Source organism: Arvicola amphibius, chromosome 2 (genome assembly GCF_903992535.2).
Source record: "Arvicola amphibius chromosome 2, mArvAmp1.2, whole genome shotgun sequence".
In the NCBI taxonomy this organism is placed as follows: domain Eukaryota; kingdom Metazoa; phylum Chordata; class Mammalia; order Rodentia; family Cricetidae; genus Arvicola; species Arvicola amphibius.
Window position 1 is genome coordinate 181,083,531 of NC_052048.2, and position 19,081 is coordinate 181,102,611.

Consider the following 19,081-nt stretch of genomic DNA (forward strand, 5'->3'; position numbering starts at 1 on the left):
CTAACTGAGTCTCTTTCAAAGTTCGATGGTGTGCATGAAGCAAGAATGCTTTTGTGAATGTCATCAAAGGCAGACAGTAGAAGACAAAGGGGTGAAAAGGAGGACAAAAAACACAATCAAAAAGGAACAAAACTAGCGTACGGAAGAGAGGAAAATAAAAGAAGCAGCAGGGAAAAGTACTGCAAATTGACTGCCCACATAGATGCCCACAGCCTGAGTGAGCCCGGAGCGGTGGGACTACAACCCCCAGAAGTCTTTGCGGCGCCGCTGGTCAGGACGTCAATCTCCTAGGTAACGCGCATAAACAATATGGCTGCCTACGAGAAAGGTCCCTCGAGAGGGAGAGCAGGGCCCTCTCTCCATCAGGGCTTGGGCGCCCCTCGCGCTGTAATCCGGGCAATACTATCGCTAGCAGCAAAACGTCGTCGGACACAATGGCCTCCTTTTCCCATGGGACAGAGAACAAGAGGGACTTTCAAAAGCGCCTCCTCCTACCTCCTCCAACAGCTCATCCACCGCTCTCAGGAAGCGGAGACGGACCTTCAGGAAGAGGAATCCTCGCAAGAGTCAGAGGAGTCCGAAATGCTGAATTTGGAGGTGTGCCTTCTCCCACTCCCATCTGCATCCTCACCCCAGTCCCGGCTCCCTCCAGTTGTCAAACCTGGCTGCCTCAGTTGCAGCTCGCTTCTGCACTTCTGCTCTGGGCTCACCCCACTCATTCTGGCCAGGCGCCCCTTTCCCAGATGGCGAAGGCCTTTCTTTGCTGCTCATTTCTGTTCTGTTTCTGGTGTTCTTCACCTGCTCTCTGGGGTCGGGGCGGGGTGGGGGCACAGGGGTTTGAGAGGACAGAAACCCTCTAAGTATCTGCTTTCTTTTCGTGGTTTCTTATATGTCAGATTACCCACTGCCATTATGAAAAATTATCTGTGTTATTTGTATGGAGGTTATGGGTTTAATGCTTTCAAGATAAAAATTATCTTTATTTTCAAGATAAAGATTATCTTGCCCTTGATAAAGTTGCTACCTTAGCATCAAGAGGCAAGAACTGGTTTCTGATATCCCCAGTGTGTCTCTCCAAACTGAAATACTTCTGTACTCTTCCCAGTTGTGGGCTCATCTTCCTCCTTCCTCCAGGGTGAAAAATTGCCTTTTTGAAATAATCCATATGCTTCGCCAAATAACTTAAAAGTTTTGCATATTGCATCTCCTAGGGTATAAGCCTACTAAAGCACTCTCCACACTTCCCGGTCAAGAAGGGAACCGTAGCATGATCAGAGAGACAGCTTACCCTCACTCGTGAGAATATTTGGGTTGTGGGAGTGCTCTCAACATTCCCAACTCTTTTAGCTAGTTTTCGACATACTTGTTTTTCTACTCACCCAATCCCATTTCCAACACTTGACTGTATTCCCACACACTTGGCTGCCTTTCTTACCCTCGTCTCCTTTGTCACTGCGTTCCATTTCTTCCTTCTATTGGCTTCTCATAATTGCTCTTTTTCAAGATCATAAATTGATTTGTTCCTCTCCCCCACACAGACTTTTCTCTTTGTTTTAGCTACTCAGAATCAATATTTTTCTTAATTTCAATTCTTACCTTTCTATTGGACCCCTTCTTTTCCTTCGGCATAGAAATCAATTGCTTCAGCTTCTTGACCTCTCTGTCATCTCCTTGCCACCTTCCTCCCTGATGTCAGATATTTTTCTCCTCAGTATCCCTTGAATCAGCTCCTTTCCTGGTTTGTCTTATTTTCTTATTCTTCCTCCACTAACCTTCTGTTATTCTGATTCTGTTCTTCCTTGGGCTCTTGTCTGTAATGCCTTTTGGTTCACTTTGAATATTTGATTGATTTTCCCCCCACCCTCATTTTGTCTCTCTTTTTACACTTCTCTCTTTGTGGTCTAGTTACATCCTGATTTTGCTTGAAGTTGGCCTTAGAAGGGTACCAGACGTGGTGTGCCTCCACTCCCAGCCCTGGAGGTAGAGATAGGAAAGTAGTCCTGAGGTAGAGGCCATCCTGGTCTACACCCTGCCTTAAAAATAATAACAAAAGGATAAAAACAAACTTAAACAAACAAAAGGCCATTATTTATTTTATTCTTCCTTTGTTGGTGAATTTTGCTGCCTTCAACTTGTGACTACCACAAATACAGCGGTGTTTTTGCTCCTTTGAAATGTTTGTGTGGTTTCCACCACCTTCTACCCCAGAGGAATTCACAAATGAACCACCAGCATACTTTATGGTTCTAATTAGCAAAAGCTCCTTGGCTCTGGGTTCATTAGTGCCATCGTTAATCTGTCTTCAGCACGTCATTAACAAGCCATAGAAGGGGCCATACAACTGGTTCATCCTTGCTGGTTTGGAGAATACGTTGAGAAGAAAAGTTTATTATGTATTCCAGTTACATTCTAGGTATTGATACTGACCTTGGCTTTTCATGGTATGGCTTAGGCTTTAAAATGTGGAATGAAAAGTTATAAACTGAACTAAAGAGTTATAAAGAAGCCTGCATTCATGTTGAGTGGTTTATTTCCCACATCTTATGGGTAATAATGTGGTAGTCATAACCAACAATGCAGCTAGCTTCAAACTCCAAAAACCCTAATGAATTTAAGAGAAGCAGTTGAGACTAGCTGCTTGGAGCAAGCACCCACTGTCTTTGGGATGAAAGGCTTATGGTCGAGACCTGGGTTAACCTTTTGTTTGTAGCAAGATTTTGAATAAGTTGCTTAGCTTATCTAGACCTCAAATACAGGTTTGATAGTCATTGTTGTTGCATAAGATGACTAAATGATATCCTATATGTAAGTAAAATGCTTAGCAGAAGGCTCATGAGATAGCTTTGCAGGTAAAGATACTTGCTGCCAAGCCTGATGACCTGAGTTCAATCAGTTCCTTGACCCTGTGGGTGGAAGAAGAGACTTGGCTCCCCAAATTGTCCTATGACATCCAGACATGTGCAAACACACATACAAATAAAAACTTAATAAAACTTTAAATACTTGACACAGTATAGTCCTGATACTATAGTAGTAACTCTCATATTTTAACTGCTACCTGTCGTGGGTATCGCAATGTGGATGTGTGGGTTCATGCGGGTCAGTGAAATGAAGACTTCGCAACACTTTGAGAATGAACTTAGCCTTTGCAGCTGCAGGGACTTACAGCCACAGGGACTTGCAGCCGCAGGGACCTCCAGTCTCTGTGGACTGAAGCCCTTTCCCTTAGCTCTGTGTTTACACTGTAGCCAGTAGATTTTCATATGCTCAAAACAATCTGAATGCAGCTTCCAAAAATGCGCTGCCAAGTGCAAATACCTGATTCATGAGGTACCACGATTTTCTGGGTTTTCCCTAACCAAGTTTTGCATCAGCTTTGTATCCATGGGAAACTCTCAGACAAGATTTGCATAGGGCGTTTTTGATCTTAGCCATTCTGACTGGTGTAAGATGGTATCTCAGAGTCGTTTTGATTTGCACACCCTGATGGCTAAGGATGTTGAACATTTCCTTAAGTATCTTTTGGCCATTTGAGATTCTTCTGTTGAGAATTCTCTGTTTAGATCTGTACCCCATTTTTTAATTGGATTATTTAGAATTTTGATTTCTAATTTCTTGAGTTCTTTATACATTTTGGAGCTCAGTCCTCTGTCTGATGTGGGGTTGGTGAAGATCTTTTCCCATTCAGTAGGCTGCCTTATTGTCTTATTGACTGTGCCCTTTGCTTTACAGAAGCTTCTCAGTTTCAGGAGGTCCTATTGCTCTCAGTGTCTGTGTTACTGGTGTTATATTAAGGAAGTAGTCTCCTGTGCCAATGCATTCAACGCTACTTCCCACTTTCTCTTCTATCAGGTTCATTGTGGCTGGATTTATTTATATTGAGGTCTTTAATCCATTTGGACTTGAGTTTTGTGCATGGGATATATATGGGTCTATTTTGCATTCTTCTGCATGTTGATATCTAGTTATGTCAGCACCATTTGTTGAAGATGCTTTCTTTTTTCCATTGTATAATTTTAGCTTCTTTGTCAAAAGTCAGGTGTTCATGGTGTATGGATTAATATCCAGGTCTTCAATTTGATTCCATTGGCCAACCGATTCTGTTTTTATGCCAATACCAAGCTGTTTTAATTACTGTAGCTCTATAATAGAGCTTGATGTCAGGGATGGTGATGCTTCTGAAAGTTCCTTTATTGTGCAGGATTGTTTTGGCTATCCTAGGTTTTTTGTTCTTCCATATGAAGTTGATTATTGTTCTTTTAAGGTCTGTGAAGAATTGTGTTGGGGTTTTGATGGGAATTGCATTGAATCTATAGATTAATTTTGTTAGATTGCAACATCAATGATAGCTTATGCTGGAGAGGATGTGTAGTAATGTGAACACTCCTCCATTGCTGGTAGGAATGCAAACTTGTACAACCACTCTGGAAATCAGTGTGGTGGTTTCTCAGAAAATTGGGAGTCAACCTACCTCAGGACCCAGCAATACCACTCTTGGGCATATACCCAAAGGATGCTCAATTATACCACAAGGACATTTGTTCAACTGCATTCATAGCAGCATTATTTGTAATTGTACATTATTATTTGTAGTAGCCAGAACTTGGAAATAACCCTAGATGCCCCTCAACCGAAGAATGGATAAAGAAAATGTGGTATGTGTACACAATGGAGTACTTACTACTCATTGGTAAAAAAAACAATAACATCTTGAAATTTACATGCAAATGGAGGAACTAGAAAAAAAAAGCCATTCTGAGTGAGGTAACCCAGACCCAGAAAGGTGAAGGTGGTATGTACTCACTCGTAAGTAGATGCTAGCTGTAAAGCAAAGGACAACAAGCTTATAGTCCACGACCCTGGAGAAGCTAAATAACAAGGTGAACCCTAATAAAACATATATAGATCCCCCTGGGAAGGGGAAATAGACAAGATCTTCTGACAAAATTGGAAGCATGGTAGTGGGGAGGGGAAGAAGGGAGGGTGGAAGGGGAGAAGGGGAGAAAGGAAGGGGGAGAACTTGAGAGAAAGGGATAGTCAGGAAGGGGGAAGGACAGGGACGGAGAGTAAGGAAGAGATACTTTGATTGAGGGAGCCATTATGGGGCTAGCAAGAAACATGGCTTTAGAGAAACAGGAATCCACAAGAAGGACCCCAGCTAAGGCCCTAAACAATAGTGGAGAGGGGGACTGAACTGGCCTTGCCCTGTAGTCAGATTGGTGAATATCTTAAATGTCACCATAGAACCTTCATCCAGCAACTGATGGAAACAGAGGCAGAGATCCACAGTGGAGCACTGGGCTGAGCTTTCAAAGTTCAGTCGAAGAGTGGAAGGAGTGAGAATATGAGCAAAGAGGTCAAGACCATAATGGGGACACCCACTGAAATAGCTTACCTGAACTAATGGGAGCTCACCAACTCTGGCCGGATAGGGAAGGAACCAGCATAGGATCAAACTAGTCCCTCTGAATGTGGGTGACAGTTGTATGGCTGGGCAGACTGCGGGGCCACTGGTAGTGGCACAGGATTTATCCCTACTGCTTGTACTAGCTTTTTGGGAACCCATTCTCTTTGGATGGATACCTTGCTCAGCCTAGATATAGTAGGAAGGGCCTTGGTCCTTCCTCAAAGCAATGTGCCTTATCCTCTCTAAGGACCATTCTTTAGTGGGGTGGGGTGAAAAGTGGAGGGAATGGGAGAAGAGGGAGTGGGAACTGGGATTTTATGTAGAATGAAAAAAGATAGTTGGTTTTCTTTTTTAAAAAAATAAAATTTAAAACAATCTCAAGAAGGAAAGAAAAAAAAGATTCACATAGGGCAACAAAAGGTATCTGTAACACAAAGGATTGATTAGGGCTGGGTGCTAACTCGTAGCTAGGCCACTTATGGCCCAGTGAGGGTTCATAGCTGGCGGGGGTTGCTTGCTATTCCTCTGATGCCAGGCCAGCAGGACATTCTGACACAGCTACCTAGAGCTCATTAAGAGATTTTCGCCTTATTGAACAAACATTTATGGAGTGATTGCTTAATAGAAAGCACACTTTGACCATGTCTTGGCCCAAAATTTGACACACCCTTTGCCAGTAACTCAAGGCGTGTTATAACACCTATTCATCGGGATAGTTAGATACTTCAAATTTAATAAGAGACTACTTTAAAGTCTTCAATATAATATCTGGTAGCTAGAGTAGACTCTCAGAAGTTACAGATGTAATAAATGATAGCAGCTATTAAGATAGAAGATGAAAATCTGATTGAAGATATGTGGTCCCTGCTCTCAGCGTGACATAAGAATAAGACACAACAATTAGCACCAAAAGTGCCACATCCAGAGATTGGTACAACTGCACGCAGGGGTTACAGGCAAGAGCAGAAAAATACAGGGTAGGCTGTAGAGGGCTCTGTGCCTCGCATGGACACACACTTGATAAGCGGTTGTCTGGTGACCACGTAAATTTAGATGAGAGGATAGTAGGGTTCTAGCAATATCTGTAGGGTAGCAGGAAGAGTCTCGACTATGGTAGTGCCTGGGATTACAAAGTAGGCTGAAGAGGGGCTTACTGTGTGAAGCCTTGCCTTAGGGATCTGAGAAAATGCTGGCACTGTGCTCACCCTGATGCCCACAGCTATGGTGACAAACAGGCCTTCCTGCTGGAATAAGTATGGAAGTGGGGTGAGGTCAGATGACCTGTGGAGCTCCGGGTGTGAAGTTCGGGAGGAAGACAGCATTCCCTCCACCCTACTACCTTCTAGCTTTTACATAGGACAGCAATATTTTCTGTATAGGTGTGAATGTCTTCCCTGCTGTGAGCAGTGTGACAGCTATGGGACATTGGCACATAGGACATTTATTGAAACATTTAATGTGTTCCAGGCACTGTGCCAAGAGCTTTCTGTATATTAATTTTTCTTTCTCTTTAAAACATTAAAAGAAGGGATAGGAGAGAAACGATGACCTTCCCAATCTTCTAGTTTTCATAGCTATACCTATGAAATAACGTGACAATGGACAGGTTAACAGAATAGGACATGGGCATATTGGTTTTAATATTACATCCATCGGAGATATCATAGGAAAAGATTTTTTTTTTTTTTTTTTTTTAGAAAGGAAGGAAAGAAGGAAATACTTTTTTATATTTATTTATTTATTATGTATACAATATTCTGTCTGTGTGGATGCCTGCAGGCCAGAAGAGGGCACCAGACCTCATTACAGATGGTTGTGAGCCACCATGTGGTTGCTGGGAATTGAACTCAGGACCTTTGGAAGAGCAGGCAGTGCTCTTAACCATTGAGCCATTTCTCCAGCCCCCGGAAAAGATTTTTTTAAAAAATTTTATTACACATGCTGGGTGGTAGTGGTGCATGCCTTTAATCCCAGCACTCAGGAGGGAAAGTATGGAGAATCTCTGAGTTTGAGGCTTAGCCTGGTCTACAGAGAGAGTTCCAGTATAGTCAGAGCTACACAGAGAAGCCCTGTCTGGAAAAAAAAAAGCAAACCAACCCCCAAAAACTCATTATTACAGTTTTTTTTTGTAGTGGTCTCCATCTGTTGCAAACAAGTTTCCTTGGTGAAGGGTAAAGACTGTACATATCTGTGGTTGTATAAGGACCGGCGTTTATAGATTGTTGATAGGGGTTTTGCTGGGTTAGTACATTGCTGATTGTAGATTCTCTTCCAATAGCCATAACTTCACTAGCACTGAGTACTTAGTTAGATTTCCAGTACCAAATAAGGAAGGGTTGGGGCTACTGAGATGGCTCAGTGGTTAAGAGCCCTGACTGCTCTTCCAGAGGACCCAGGTTTGATTTCTAACACCCACATTGTGGCTCATAACCCCATCTGTAACTCTAGTTCCATGGAATCTAAAGCCCTTTTCTGACTTGCATGGGCACCAGGGATGTATATGGTACACAGACATATACATGCAGATAAAACATCCATGCAGATAAAAATAAACAAATAAGAATACAGGTAAACAGATGCTAGATTAGACAGACAGACAGACAGATAGATAGATATATGCTAGATTAGACAGACAGACAGACAGATAGATAGATGCTAGATCAGACAGACAGACAGACAGATGTTTACAGGGTCTGGACTCATCAGTTAGAACACTTGTTGTTCTTGCAGAGAACCCTGGTTTGATTCCCAGCACCCAATTGGTAGCTCACAACCATCCATAACTTATGTGGCTTCCAACACCCTCTTCTGTCCTCCGTGGGCACGGGATGTATGTATGTACATATGTACAGGCAAAACACTCATACACATAAGATAAATAAATGTCAAAAAATCTATTACAGTGATTTATCCATGTGTGTGCCACACATGTGGAGGTCAGAGGGCAACTCGTAGGAACTGACTCTCTTCTTCGATCACGAGGCTCTTGATGACAAAACCCAGGTCCTCGGGACTGGAGGCAAGTGCCTCCACCTGCAGAGTCATCAGCTGACCTGGGGAATTTTTTATGTGGGATCTGAGTGCTTCCACACCATGTTAACAGGGGAAGAAGGGTAGAGGGAATGTAGGTCACTTAAGGGGGTGGGGGTCCGGGGGGGGCAAATGCTTTTGTATCAAGATTCACAGGCTCTTAGAATAGATGGGAGCCATGGGGGGGCTGTGACAAAGCTCACCTCATTGTGGTGTCAGCCTCTCTCTGCTCCTGTGCTAAGGGTCAATCTCCTCCAGTTGATGAAACTCCCGGGGAGGGGATTTCTAACAATCGAGTTCCTTTTGAAGGATCTGCCTCTCTGTAGATAAAAGCAGTTCGGAGAAAGCCTCCCCTTGCATTTACTGTTTTTTTCAAGTGCCTTCAACTCAAAACAATCAATATCCCCAAAGCAGCCTACTTTGGAGGAACGGTGTGTCTAGAACGCCTTTAAAGAAAAACATACTTTCTGTTTAGAAGTGAGGCTCAGAGAAAGCTTTTCTTCCCCCAAGTCACGCGGCAGAGGTGAGGCTCAAACTGAGTCCAGCTGATTCCGAAGGACATGTACTCTCTCCAAGTAGGCAATAGTCCCTGTGGGGAAAAACTCTCAGAGCAACATGAGGCTATATTCTTAGGTCCTCAGGACCAACAACCCAAACCGCATTCTTGGCTCCTGGGTTGGTAAGGAACTAAAGAACGTAGGTTTTCCCATCACAATTAATATACTCATCGTGGTTAAGTACCGTAGAGTGGCTGCCATGACGACTGTTTTCTGCCATCGTGCTGATGTCGGTGTCCTTGCTGGCCATTATAGAGTTCAAGGCAGTGGACATGCAGCATAGACTGGTGTGTCGTCTCTTCTGTCTGCCACCACAGGGGAAATGCCATGCCCATCCGTTGGCTATAGACCAAAGGGCGAACCTCCTCCTGGAAGTGACAGGCACCCACTACATCATCTTGTAAATTGGATGGATCTGACAAAAATAGCTTCTGGAAAGTGAGCCGAGGACTTGGTTTGTTCAGCAAGAATACCAGATTTTGAGACATTATTACCTTCATTGGATGCATCCTTTGAGGTGTGGGCAAGTAGCCCAGTACAGAATCGCCTTGGGGGCAGACAGATTGGGTTTTTATTCCAGCTCTGTCACATGCTGTTATGTCATTTTGAGCAATGTAACCTCTTAGTTACTTCCTCTGTAAAATGGAGATGAGAATTGCCTACGCCGGGGCTGTGAGGAGCTCTTCTTACACAGGACCACGAAATCTGACGTTCCTCTGGCCACAGTGTTTTCTCAGCATCAAGCACCACACGGAAGTGACCACCCAATAAGTCAGTGGCAGCAAGACATGACTTCGATGGGCATTTACTTAACCATGTGGAGTATGTCATGTCTTCTGTGCAGTCAGATTTTTCCTGGGAGCAGGGTAGGACAAAGTCAATGGTTGCCTTTCTAATACACATTCTTTGTCCACTGTTTGCTTTCTGCAGACGGAGTTTGATGGGATCCTGAGAGAGGAGGCTGTGGCCGAAGCACTCAATGAGCTGGGGTGGTCGGGCCCTGGGACGGAGCAGGTCTACCTCAACCTGAATTTATCAGTGAGTATGACAGGGTCTTTGTAGGGTGGCAGCAGGGACAGATCACATTCACTTCCTCTGGTACTCACAGCTTTTGCCGTGGTGGCAAACCTCAGGGCCTCGTGTTCGATGGAGATGCATGTGTAAATGCTAGGCTTCAGGGGGCCACGGCCGTCTCCCTTATCATCTCCCCAGATTTCTTTCTTGCCATTTTCTTCACACTCGCTTTCATCCTAAGTAGTCTATATTATAGTAATCAATGCTTTCTTCAGGAGGTTGAGTTTGGATTTGTAAAACCAATCAAAAATCCTGTAAGAATTTTCCCTCTGATGGGCCCAAGCAGAGCTAAACTTCGTGTCTGAATCCCAGGGAACCGAGGATTCTGATAATCGATGTTCTTCTCATATCGAGAAATGAGTAGCTTTGAGCCGTCTTTTATTTTCATAAAGATGCCTGCTGTCAAAGCAGAAGAATCCGTTGTTATTCTTTAGTCTCCAAGGTTTCAGTCCTAGTCCCAAAGCAGCACAGGATCGGGCTCAGCTTTGATGCCGTGGGGGTGCAAGAGCCGACCACCCACAGTTCAGCTTCTCTGCTGTTCATAGTCCTAGAAAAATAATTTAACTCCTTTTGCCTCCATTTAAAAAAAAAAAAGACATCGGGGGCTGGGGAGATGGCTCAGTGGGTACAGTGCTTGCTGTGTAATATGAAGGCTGGGGTTCGGATCCCAGGCATGTTGGCATGGCAGCCTTGTCTAGATGGAAGGGTGAGCACCAGGTTCATTGAGAGAGGCGGCTTCGGTATAGCAGGTGAGGGGCAATTGAAGAAGACTCCTCCATAGGCTCGTGTACACAGACACATGTGCACCGATTGCACACATGTGTACCCACACCTATACAGATATACTCTCTACATGTACTTTTATTTTAAAAGCACATGGAAATTTTGCTACAGCTTCCTGATCTGGCTCACTCCTGATTGGGCTGATGCATCGCGAAAGTGTCTTGCCGTGGATTTGAACTAGTAAAATACCCAGTGACTACTGAGGTGTTGTCCTCTGTGCTGGCTTCATAGCATGTCCTTTGGGGTCAGCATACCAAGCCCAGCCTTTTCCCTCCCTGGCAGTGGCTAGCCTTCTGTAGAGGTCTCAGGCACTCAGCTGTGGCAGGAGTACCCTGTACACACAGCACTGTGTAAGACATTGAGATAGTGTGATTCTAGCAGCCAGTACAGCTGCGTCAAGGCCCATTGTAACCAATAGTCTACTTATGTATGTAGCGCCAGGCCTTAAATTGATCTGCCAAAAAAGCAATCCTTTAAATCTTATTTCAGCCAGAGGGATGGAGCTTAACTTATTTTGCCCCTGACCTCCTTACTGTTGAGATATTACGTGCTGAATTACTTGGCCTCAATAAACTGTCTCACTGAATACACTTACTGGTTCAGTGATTTTTTTCCCCCCCTCATATCTTACTTAGGCTACACCTAATATTATTATTATATAATTATATATTATATATAATGTGTAATATATAATATGCATTACACAATAGTATGATATAATATTAATATTGTCATATAATTATGTATAATATTACATAATATCATATATAATAATTATAATGATTATTATTGTTTATTTGACTTCCTCTAATTACTTGTATACATATCTCCTCCCCTGCCCAAGTCCTAAATTCTTAAAGGCACACTAGAACTCAGCCCCTCCCTGTCTCCTGACTAGGCACAATGATGCACACAGTAGGCGCTCAGTACTGATTGTCTCTTGCAGCAGCCTTCCTTAAACAGCCATCACTCCCCGACCTGAGAACTTGCTGTCAAATGGCTCTTTTTTTATTAGTCGCCTTTGGCTTTGTTGACTTCCCGAGACAGAATGCCATCAGTAGAAGTCTTTATCCGTGGGATCAGATTCCTTCCCAACTCCACCAGAACTTCCCATGACTACTGTTTGCTGGCATGAACTTTGGGCAGAGCCTCAGTAGAGCTGGAGACTGCAACTCCCAAGCTGCTCTGCGGCTTCAGGCGTGGCCACACCCCTCTCGGTTTCCCCAGTCTGCTCTGTAGCTGTTGGATCTGCTGGGACCGCTGTGTGGTTAACAGTCTCCTGGTGACCTGTGGCATATTCCTAAAACGTCACTTAAATGCTCGACACTGGCTTCTCTTCGGCGAGATGAAAACGTGGTCTTTACTTTATTTCATTTCAGGCTGTTCTAAAGGCTCCCGTGAACACCGCTGTCCTTTACCTTTTCATGTGGTGTGTCCTTGCTGCTAACACTAATTTCGTAGGCTAATAATTTCTTTCTTCTTCTATTGGAGACAGGATTTGACTGTGCAGCCCTGGCCAGCCTCAGACTCACAGAGATTCACTTGCCTCTACCTTGATTAAAAGCATGTGCTACCACGCCCAACTGACTAGAATTTCTTTGGAAGGAATACATTTTTTTTTGGTGGGGTTTTGAGATCTCATTAGTAGCAGGCCTTAGAGTTTATTCTCTCACTTCTATACTTCGGAAGAAACTCTGGCTTTCTTTCCATCAGCGTTGTTTTTAGCTCTTGTGGGAAGGCTCCCATGAACGCGGTAAAAGCCATATTAAAGCCTTCCCCTTTTCCTTCCTGTCAGCACTGCGATTTAATCGACGTCAGCATTCTCTGTGACTATGTTCACCTACAGAAGTTGAATCTTTCAGCGAACAAAATCGAAGGTACGTGATTGTCGGTCAAGAGAATTGATCACTGAAGTAGTGCGAAAACTTACCATCTACAGAATTTAATGTGTTTTAATAATACCGAGCTCGATAAAAGTGATTTGTAGATCAGTTTACATATTGACTTATTGCTTTCTCAGGAGAAAGAGAGCGATAGAATGAGAGAGAGAGAGAGAGAGAGAGAGAGAGAGAGAGAGAGAGAGAGAGAGAGAGAGAGAGAGAGAGAGAGCAGTTTCGACACAGTTGGCGTGCACCCAGGGAGCCCCACAGGAGTTGGTATCCCTTCAGTACCCGTAGAAGGTTTGATGATACCCTTTCCTTCAGCTAGTAATTAGCTCAGATGAATTAGCTACCCCACCCTCTCATGGACATTTTATTTGGTGTTTACACTTCCGTTTCATCCTGGCTAGCTCCCTCTATTATTGGTTAAGCCCCAGGGCTTCATGGTGTCAGCCCTGGCCCCTCTCTGTCTAGCTGACTCTTGACCACACCATCTGACTGTGGTTGACCTTACACCTCCCTTCCTTCACACTTAATGAACATAGTTCTGAAATCGTCATACTTTCTTTAAAGCCTGGTCCTTGTTTTGGATTTTCAGATCTTATTTGATGTTAACACTATATATCTTTTCCTTTAGACGTCTAGAGACACAAGCAAATACTTATTTCTGATCTTCTTTCTCCACTGAGTGTCTTTCTGCTTGCTGCTTTCGGCTGCCTTAGAGAAGACCTCATTGCTGCTGTTAATGGTCTCTCAATTCCATTTTCCAGTTCCTCTCATCTGACTCTAATAATTAAAGTCCAGCCCTTGAGTGCAGACAGGCATTAGATCCTACTCCAAATACCGCTGTTGGAGAGACTGTGACATGTTTCTCCAAACCCATTTTAGAAAATAGCAAACACGAACAGAGAAAATTCTGGAATGAATACTGAGCAGTAATAGCTGGGGTCCAGTCTTGTTCTCTCTGCATCCCCTCCCTGTCCCTCTTCCTCCAAGTTACTTAAAGCAAGGCTCAGATATGTGGTGACCCCACCACCAGGAAGGCATTTAGCTGTTACTGGCAGGACTGCTCTGCCCACCCCACCCCTGCAAGGCTGATTGTGCTCTGCCCACCCCATTCCTACAAGGCTGATTGTGCTCTGCCCACCCCATTCCTATAAGGCTGATTGTGCGCTACCCACCCCACCCCTACAAGGCTGATAGTGTTCTGCCCACCTCACCCCAACAAGGCTGATTGTGCGCTACCCACCCCACCCCTACAAGGCTGATAGTGTTCTGCCCACCTCACCCCAACAAGGCTGATTGTGCTCTGCCCACCCCACCCCTACAAGGCTGATTGTGCTCTGCTCACCCCAGTCTCTGAGACTGATTTTTCACTCTTACTGAATAAGAAATTGCAGCCTCGTGGAAGGCTCTGACAATGTTCAATGCCAATAGCAAGAAGAGACCTAGCTTCATAGCCTGCCACTCAGGGCACTGTCTATGCAGATCACGCCTCCTTGATTCTTTATGACCCTCTCTATTGTGTGTATTGGTATGGCAATGTGTTTTCTTTGGGGGATGCCAGCTTTACAGGGGTTCTGAGGTAGACCACATTTCAGTTTTCAACAGAATCGCTTGTGTGTAGCGGGGGCTGTTAGTGCATACATGGCAGAATCCCACCCTCAGAGTTTCTGACTCGGTAGAACTGGGGTAAGGGTTGGTTTGAGGTAAGCAAGGGTAAGGCTGATGCTGGGGGGTCCAGAACCATAGTGAAGCCATAAGGTGCTCCTGCCATCTGGTGGACGAAGTGGTTACTGCACCAAGGAGTGACTATGTGGAAGTTAGCATTGTCACAGTGATTTTTAAAGCCCCAGCTATGTACAGAGTATGAGGTGTTGTTACCATCTCATTGTATCAGTCTAAATATTAGCTGATGTTTCTCCTTTAAAGCAAATACCTGTGTGATTGGCATTAAATATGAACCCCAGCAGGAGTTCCGGGGCTCAGTGGAGACGAATAGAATTGAGAGCCCTTTTAACAGACATGCAGTCGAGTGCAGAATGGACAGACACAGGCTCATAGGTATAGACTGCTAAGCATCTGACGTCCCATAGGTTCCATCCCATGGCCGCCTGCCTTGACTGACCCATTGATTTCTACCAGAATGGCAATATTCTAACACATTTTATCCTGAGCAGATATCCCCAGACTTGGTGCTAAGTAAAACACTGTGCTAGTGGAGCCCACACACGGAATCCCACACGAACTGTGATTGTGGCTCAGCATCTACCTGAAGTAGACGTTGGTGGGAATTATCTGGCTTCGGAGAGCCTTGATCTGGCTCACTCATTACTTTTCTGTTTCTGCGATAAACTTCTAAGGCCAAGGCAATCTAGAAGAAAGAGTTTATTATGGTTATGGTTCTGGAGGATTAGAGCCCATAATGGTAACAGCAGGCAGCAGGTAGCAGGCATGGTGACTGCAGCTGGAAGCTTAGAGGAGAGAGCTCGTATGTTGAACCTCTGCTTCCCTCAGGAAGCAGAGGGAACTGGGAACCATGTATGGCTTTTAGAACCTCAAAGCTTGCCCCCAGTGGTGTAGTTCCTACAAGCTGTACCTCCTAAGCCGTCCCAAACACTGCTACCAGCAAGCATCCAAATGCCCAAGATGACAGCTTCTCATCCAAACCATCGCCAAATGCAAGATGGCACAGCCATCTCACACCCTCTGCCAGCCCAGCCCAAGACTCAGCCTGGTGTGCCACCTCCTCCCACTCTGTATTTGTCTGTGCCACTTGGCATGGTCTCGCTTTGCCTGTGGTTGGCATGGCTGTCCTGGTTCTCTGTGTCCTACAGAACGAGAGAGAAAAGGGGCGTTACCACCAAACCTTACTAGTGCTGAAAAGAACCACCTACAGCAAGAAGGCTGGAGAACCTTCTTGTGGATTCTTTCATTCCAAATGCCCAGTGTGCATCTCCTGCAGAGAGAGGGAGACAATGGCAAACGCTGAGTCACAATCACAGTCCGTGTGGGATTCCGTGTGTGGTCTCCACTAGCACGGTGTTTTACTTAGCACCAAGTCTGGGGATATCTGCTCAGGATAAAATGCAGAACTCAGATGCAATTTTGGGCTGATCCAGAGTCAAAGCACAGTAACAAGAAAGGGGTCCAAATCACCTCAAATAATTAATGGGATTTAGGATTAAGTCCAACTAAAACAAAATTGAATTAGCAACAGAGTTCCCTAATTGTGTTATTTTCAGTCTTCTGGAAAGGCCTAATTCAGTTATTTAGGAGCTGATTACCAAGAGGAGCATCTAACGCTTGCTTTAGCTTCGCATCCTTTTCTGGAAGGCTGGTGCTGTTTGAAGCCCTTGGGGTTGGCAGATTGTGGGAACATGAGTGGGGGTGCAAGAGGCCTCAGCCATGGGTTACTCAGACATCCCGGAAAGAGAGGAGATGGAAGAAGTGGGCAGGGCCTGGGGAAGAAGGAGAAGTTACTGGCTTATAGAGAGTTTTACATGTCACTCATTTTTATTAATTTGACTCTGCTGAATTATTTGAGATGCACTTGCAATGGGCATAATTCAAAGTTATTCTAATTTGGGCCAGGTGCCCAGCAGTTGGGAGACAGAAGCCGGTGAATCTAAGTTCTGGACCAGCCTGGCCTACATAGTGAATTCCAGGCCAACCAGGACTGAACAATGCGATCGTGTCTGGAAAAAAAAAAAAAACGTGTGTTCTGATATAACGTGCTTAATAACTTTTTCTAGTATCTTGTTGATTCACCTTTTCTGCTCCCAGATTTGTCTTGTGTGAGCTGCATGCCGTATCTTCTGGAACTAAATGCTTCTCAGAACAGGCTGACTACCTTCTTCAATTTCAAGCCACCCAAAAATCTCAAGGTATACTTATCAGTACTCTAATAACCTACGGTAAGGGCTTGCCACTTAAAAAAGCAAGAGAGAACTAATAGAGAGGAGTCAGGGGGCTAGCTTCCAGTGCGAGTCAGGGGGCTAGCTTCCAGTGCGAGTCAGGAGGATAGCTTCCAGTGCTGGTGTCTGACTGAAATAAAGACAAGTTTGTCACTTAGGTGCTCCATCAGCATATGGTCCTTGAGAGATCTTTGCTGAAACCTCACATTCAAGGAACCAGCTTCCTTCTGTCCTCTTGGCCATATTTATGTCATTTTCTTAGTTAAAAAGAAGATTTTAATTGATTGTTATTTCTTTGGGTTGGGGCGGTGGGTCTTTCCGTGCAGCCCAGGATGGTCTCAAACTCCTGCCCTTCCTGCTTTTGCCTCCTGAGTGCTGCAGGTCCAGACATGTGCCACCGCACGCAGCCCCTTTGCCCTTGTAGTAGTGGCTCTTGTGTCTCTTTTGTTATAGCAGCATAGTTCTAGCTGAAACAGTGATAAAGCATTTCCTGGGTGCAAACTTTTTCCTCTCCCTTATTCAACCTTTGCTTTTAAAGAAACTAGTACTTTTTTTTTTTTTTTTTATTAATTACCTGGCTCTGCCCAGATGGTGACTGTGGCTGAGTGGTGCAGGCTCTCTCAGTGCTCCTGTCTGGAAGCTTTTGTCCCTCTTAGTGTCCGCCAGCAGCAAGGCACAGGCCGGAGCAGTGGCGGGTACCCCCTCGGCTGCTGAGCTCCTGCAAGCCTTGTGTATCTGACCCTTGTGCAGCCTGGGAATTTGGACCTCCACAGTCTTTGGCAGTAGCTGGCAGCATCCAGTAAGGCCTGGATAGCAGGATTCCTTCCAGCCTTTGAGGGTGACTCGTGTTAGAGTTCCAGGGCCTTCAGCATCTGACTCTGGACCCTGAAGACTCAGCAGCACCCTGGAATTCTTCAGTGACAGTGGACAGAATCTCCCCTCTCTGGCTCGTATAGCCTCCTCCAACCCCAGCACATCGTCTCCTCTAGTTTCTCTGTCACCCTGTTCCTGTGCTTGTCATTCTCTCCGACTGCCCAGCCGCCTCCTCTTCAGCTATCAAGGAGCCACCTTTTGTAACTTGGCTCGTTAGCTGCGCAGCTGTTGCGACTGCTGTCACTTTGATGCCCCAGCCGTCACTGCTGCTACTCCTCTGCTGCTGCTTTCTCCATGACACCAGCTCACCCCACACTACCAGAGTAGGCAGAAACAAAAGCCGTCCCAGAGAAGCCTTTTATGGGGCCTGCTGCTGGGCAAACAATGGCGTGAGCATAGGTAAAGTCTCTCAGGCAGCCTGCCCTGGGAACCTGAGCCTCCGCTTATAAAAGCAGAGAAGGCGTGTTGGGCCAATTAGGGCTCATCTTGCATGTAAGTGAAGGCTTGTGTTTGTACCAATAAACAGCCTTTCTGCCGGGCGGTGGTGGCGCACGCCTTTAATCCCAGCACTCGGGAGGCAGAGGCAGGCGGATCTCTGTGAGTTCGAGGCCAGCCTGGTCTACAAGAGCTAGTTCCAGGACAGGCTCTAAAAAAGCTGCAGAGAAACCCTGTCTCGAAAAAACCAAAAAAAAAAAAAAAAAAAAAAAAGGAAAAAAAAATAAAATAAACAGCCTTTCTACTTTCTCACCGGTTAGAGCAGCCTCTCAGCTAGGTAGGTCATCAGGGACGTGGGCCCCCTCATTCACAGAAACTTTGTGCCCCAAAAAAGTCTGATTCAAAAGTGAAACAGCCCTGGAGGAGGCTGCGCCTTCAGGAACTGGAGCATCCAGTTGTGATTGTTAGGTAGTTTTTGCAAGGCTTCTATGGGATGCTCAGAATGACTGGCGCTGGCATAGGCGTAGACTGGCCCTTTAGATGGCTTGCTCCGTTCCTTTCCAGGCTTTGTCGGCTCGGGTCTTACTGACCATGTAATCCCAGTCCCACCCCTGTTATGTTTGTAGCGGCCTTGACCAGTTGTCTACTCCTGCCTTACGGTTCCCTCTAGAACTTAGTGTAGGGAAGTATCACCTTAGTAAGTTTGGGGAGTGCAGTCACTGTTTCAAAGGGCACAGGAGGGACAGTGTTTATTCACCATCTTCTCGACCACCTTCTGGAGTGAGGTTACAGCACCCTCATCAAGTGCCCAATATAGTGTTCCAAAACCCTGAGTTTTCTTACTTTTTTTTTAAAAAGATTTTCCCCAGTAGATGAATTAAGCAAAGCTCTTTATTTAATTAGTTATCTATCTGTCTGTCTGTCTATCTATCTATCTATCTATCTATCTATCTATCTATCTATCTATCTAGTCCCATTGTAGAACAGGGTCAACAGACGTTGCTGAAAATGCCTGTCTAAATGAGTCAATTTTGAGAAAGGGTATTGTGGTAGTTTGAATGCGGTTGGCCCCCATAATCTCACAGGGAGTGGCACTCTTAGCAGGTGTGGCTTTGTTGGAGTGGA

General features: G+C 45.0%; 1 protein-coding gene across 1 annotated transcript in view; it reads left to right on the plus strand.

The window, feature by feature from the left end:
* Window positions 1-309: 309 nt before the first annotated feature.
* Window positions 310-19,081, plus strand: part of Lrguk (leucine rich repeats and guanylate kinase domain containing) — a 111,903-nt gene continuing 93,131 nt past the window's right edge. The window contains exons 1-4 of the mRNA XM_038319817.1: window positions 310-597; window positions 9,925-10,032; window positions 12,647-12,728; window positions 16,518-16,618. Coding sequence (XP_038175745.1) covers window positions 310-597; window positions 9,925-10,032; window positions 12,647-12,728; window positions 16,518-16,618 — 579 coding nt within the window. The remainder of the gene's footprint in view (window positions 598-9,924; window positions 10,033-12,646; window positions 12,729-16,517; window positions 16,619-19,081) is intronic.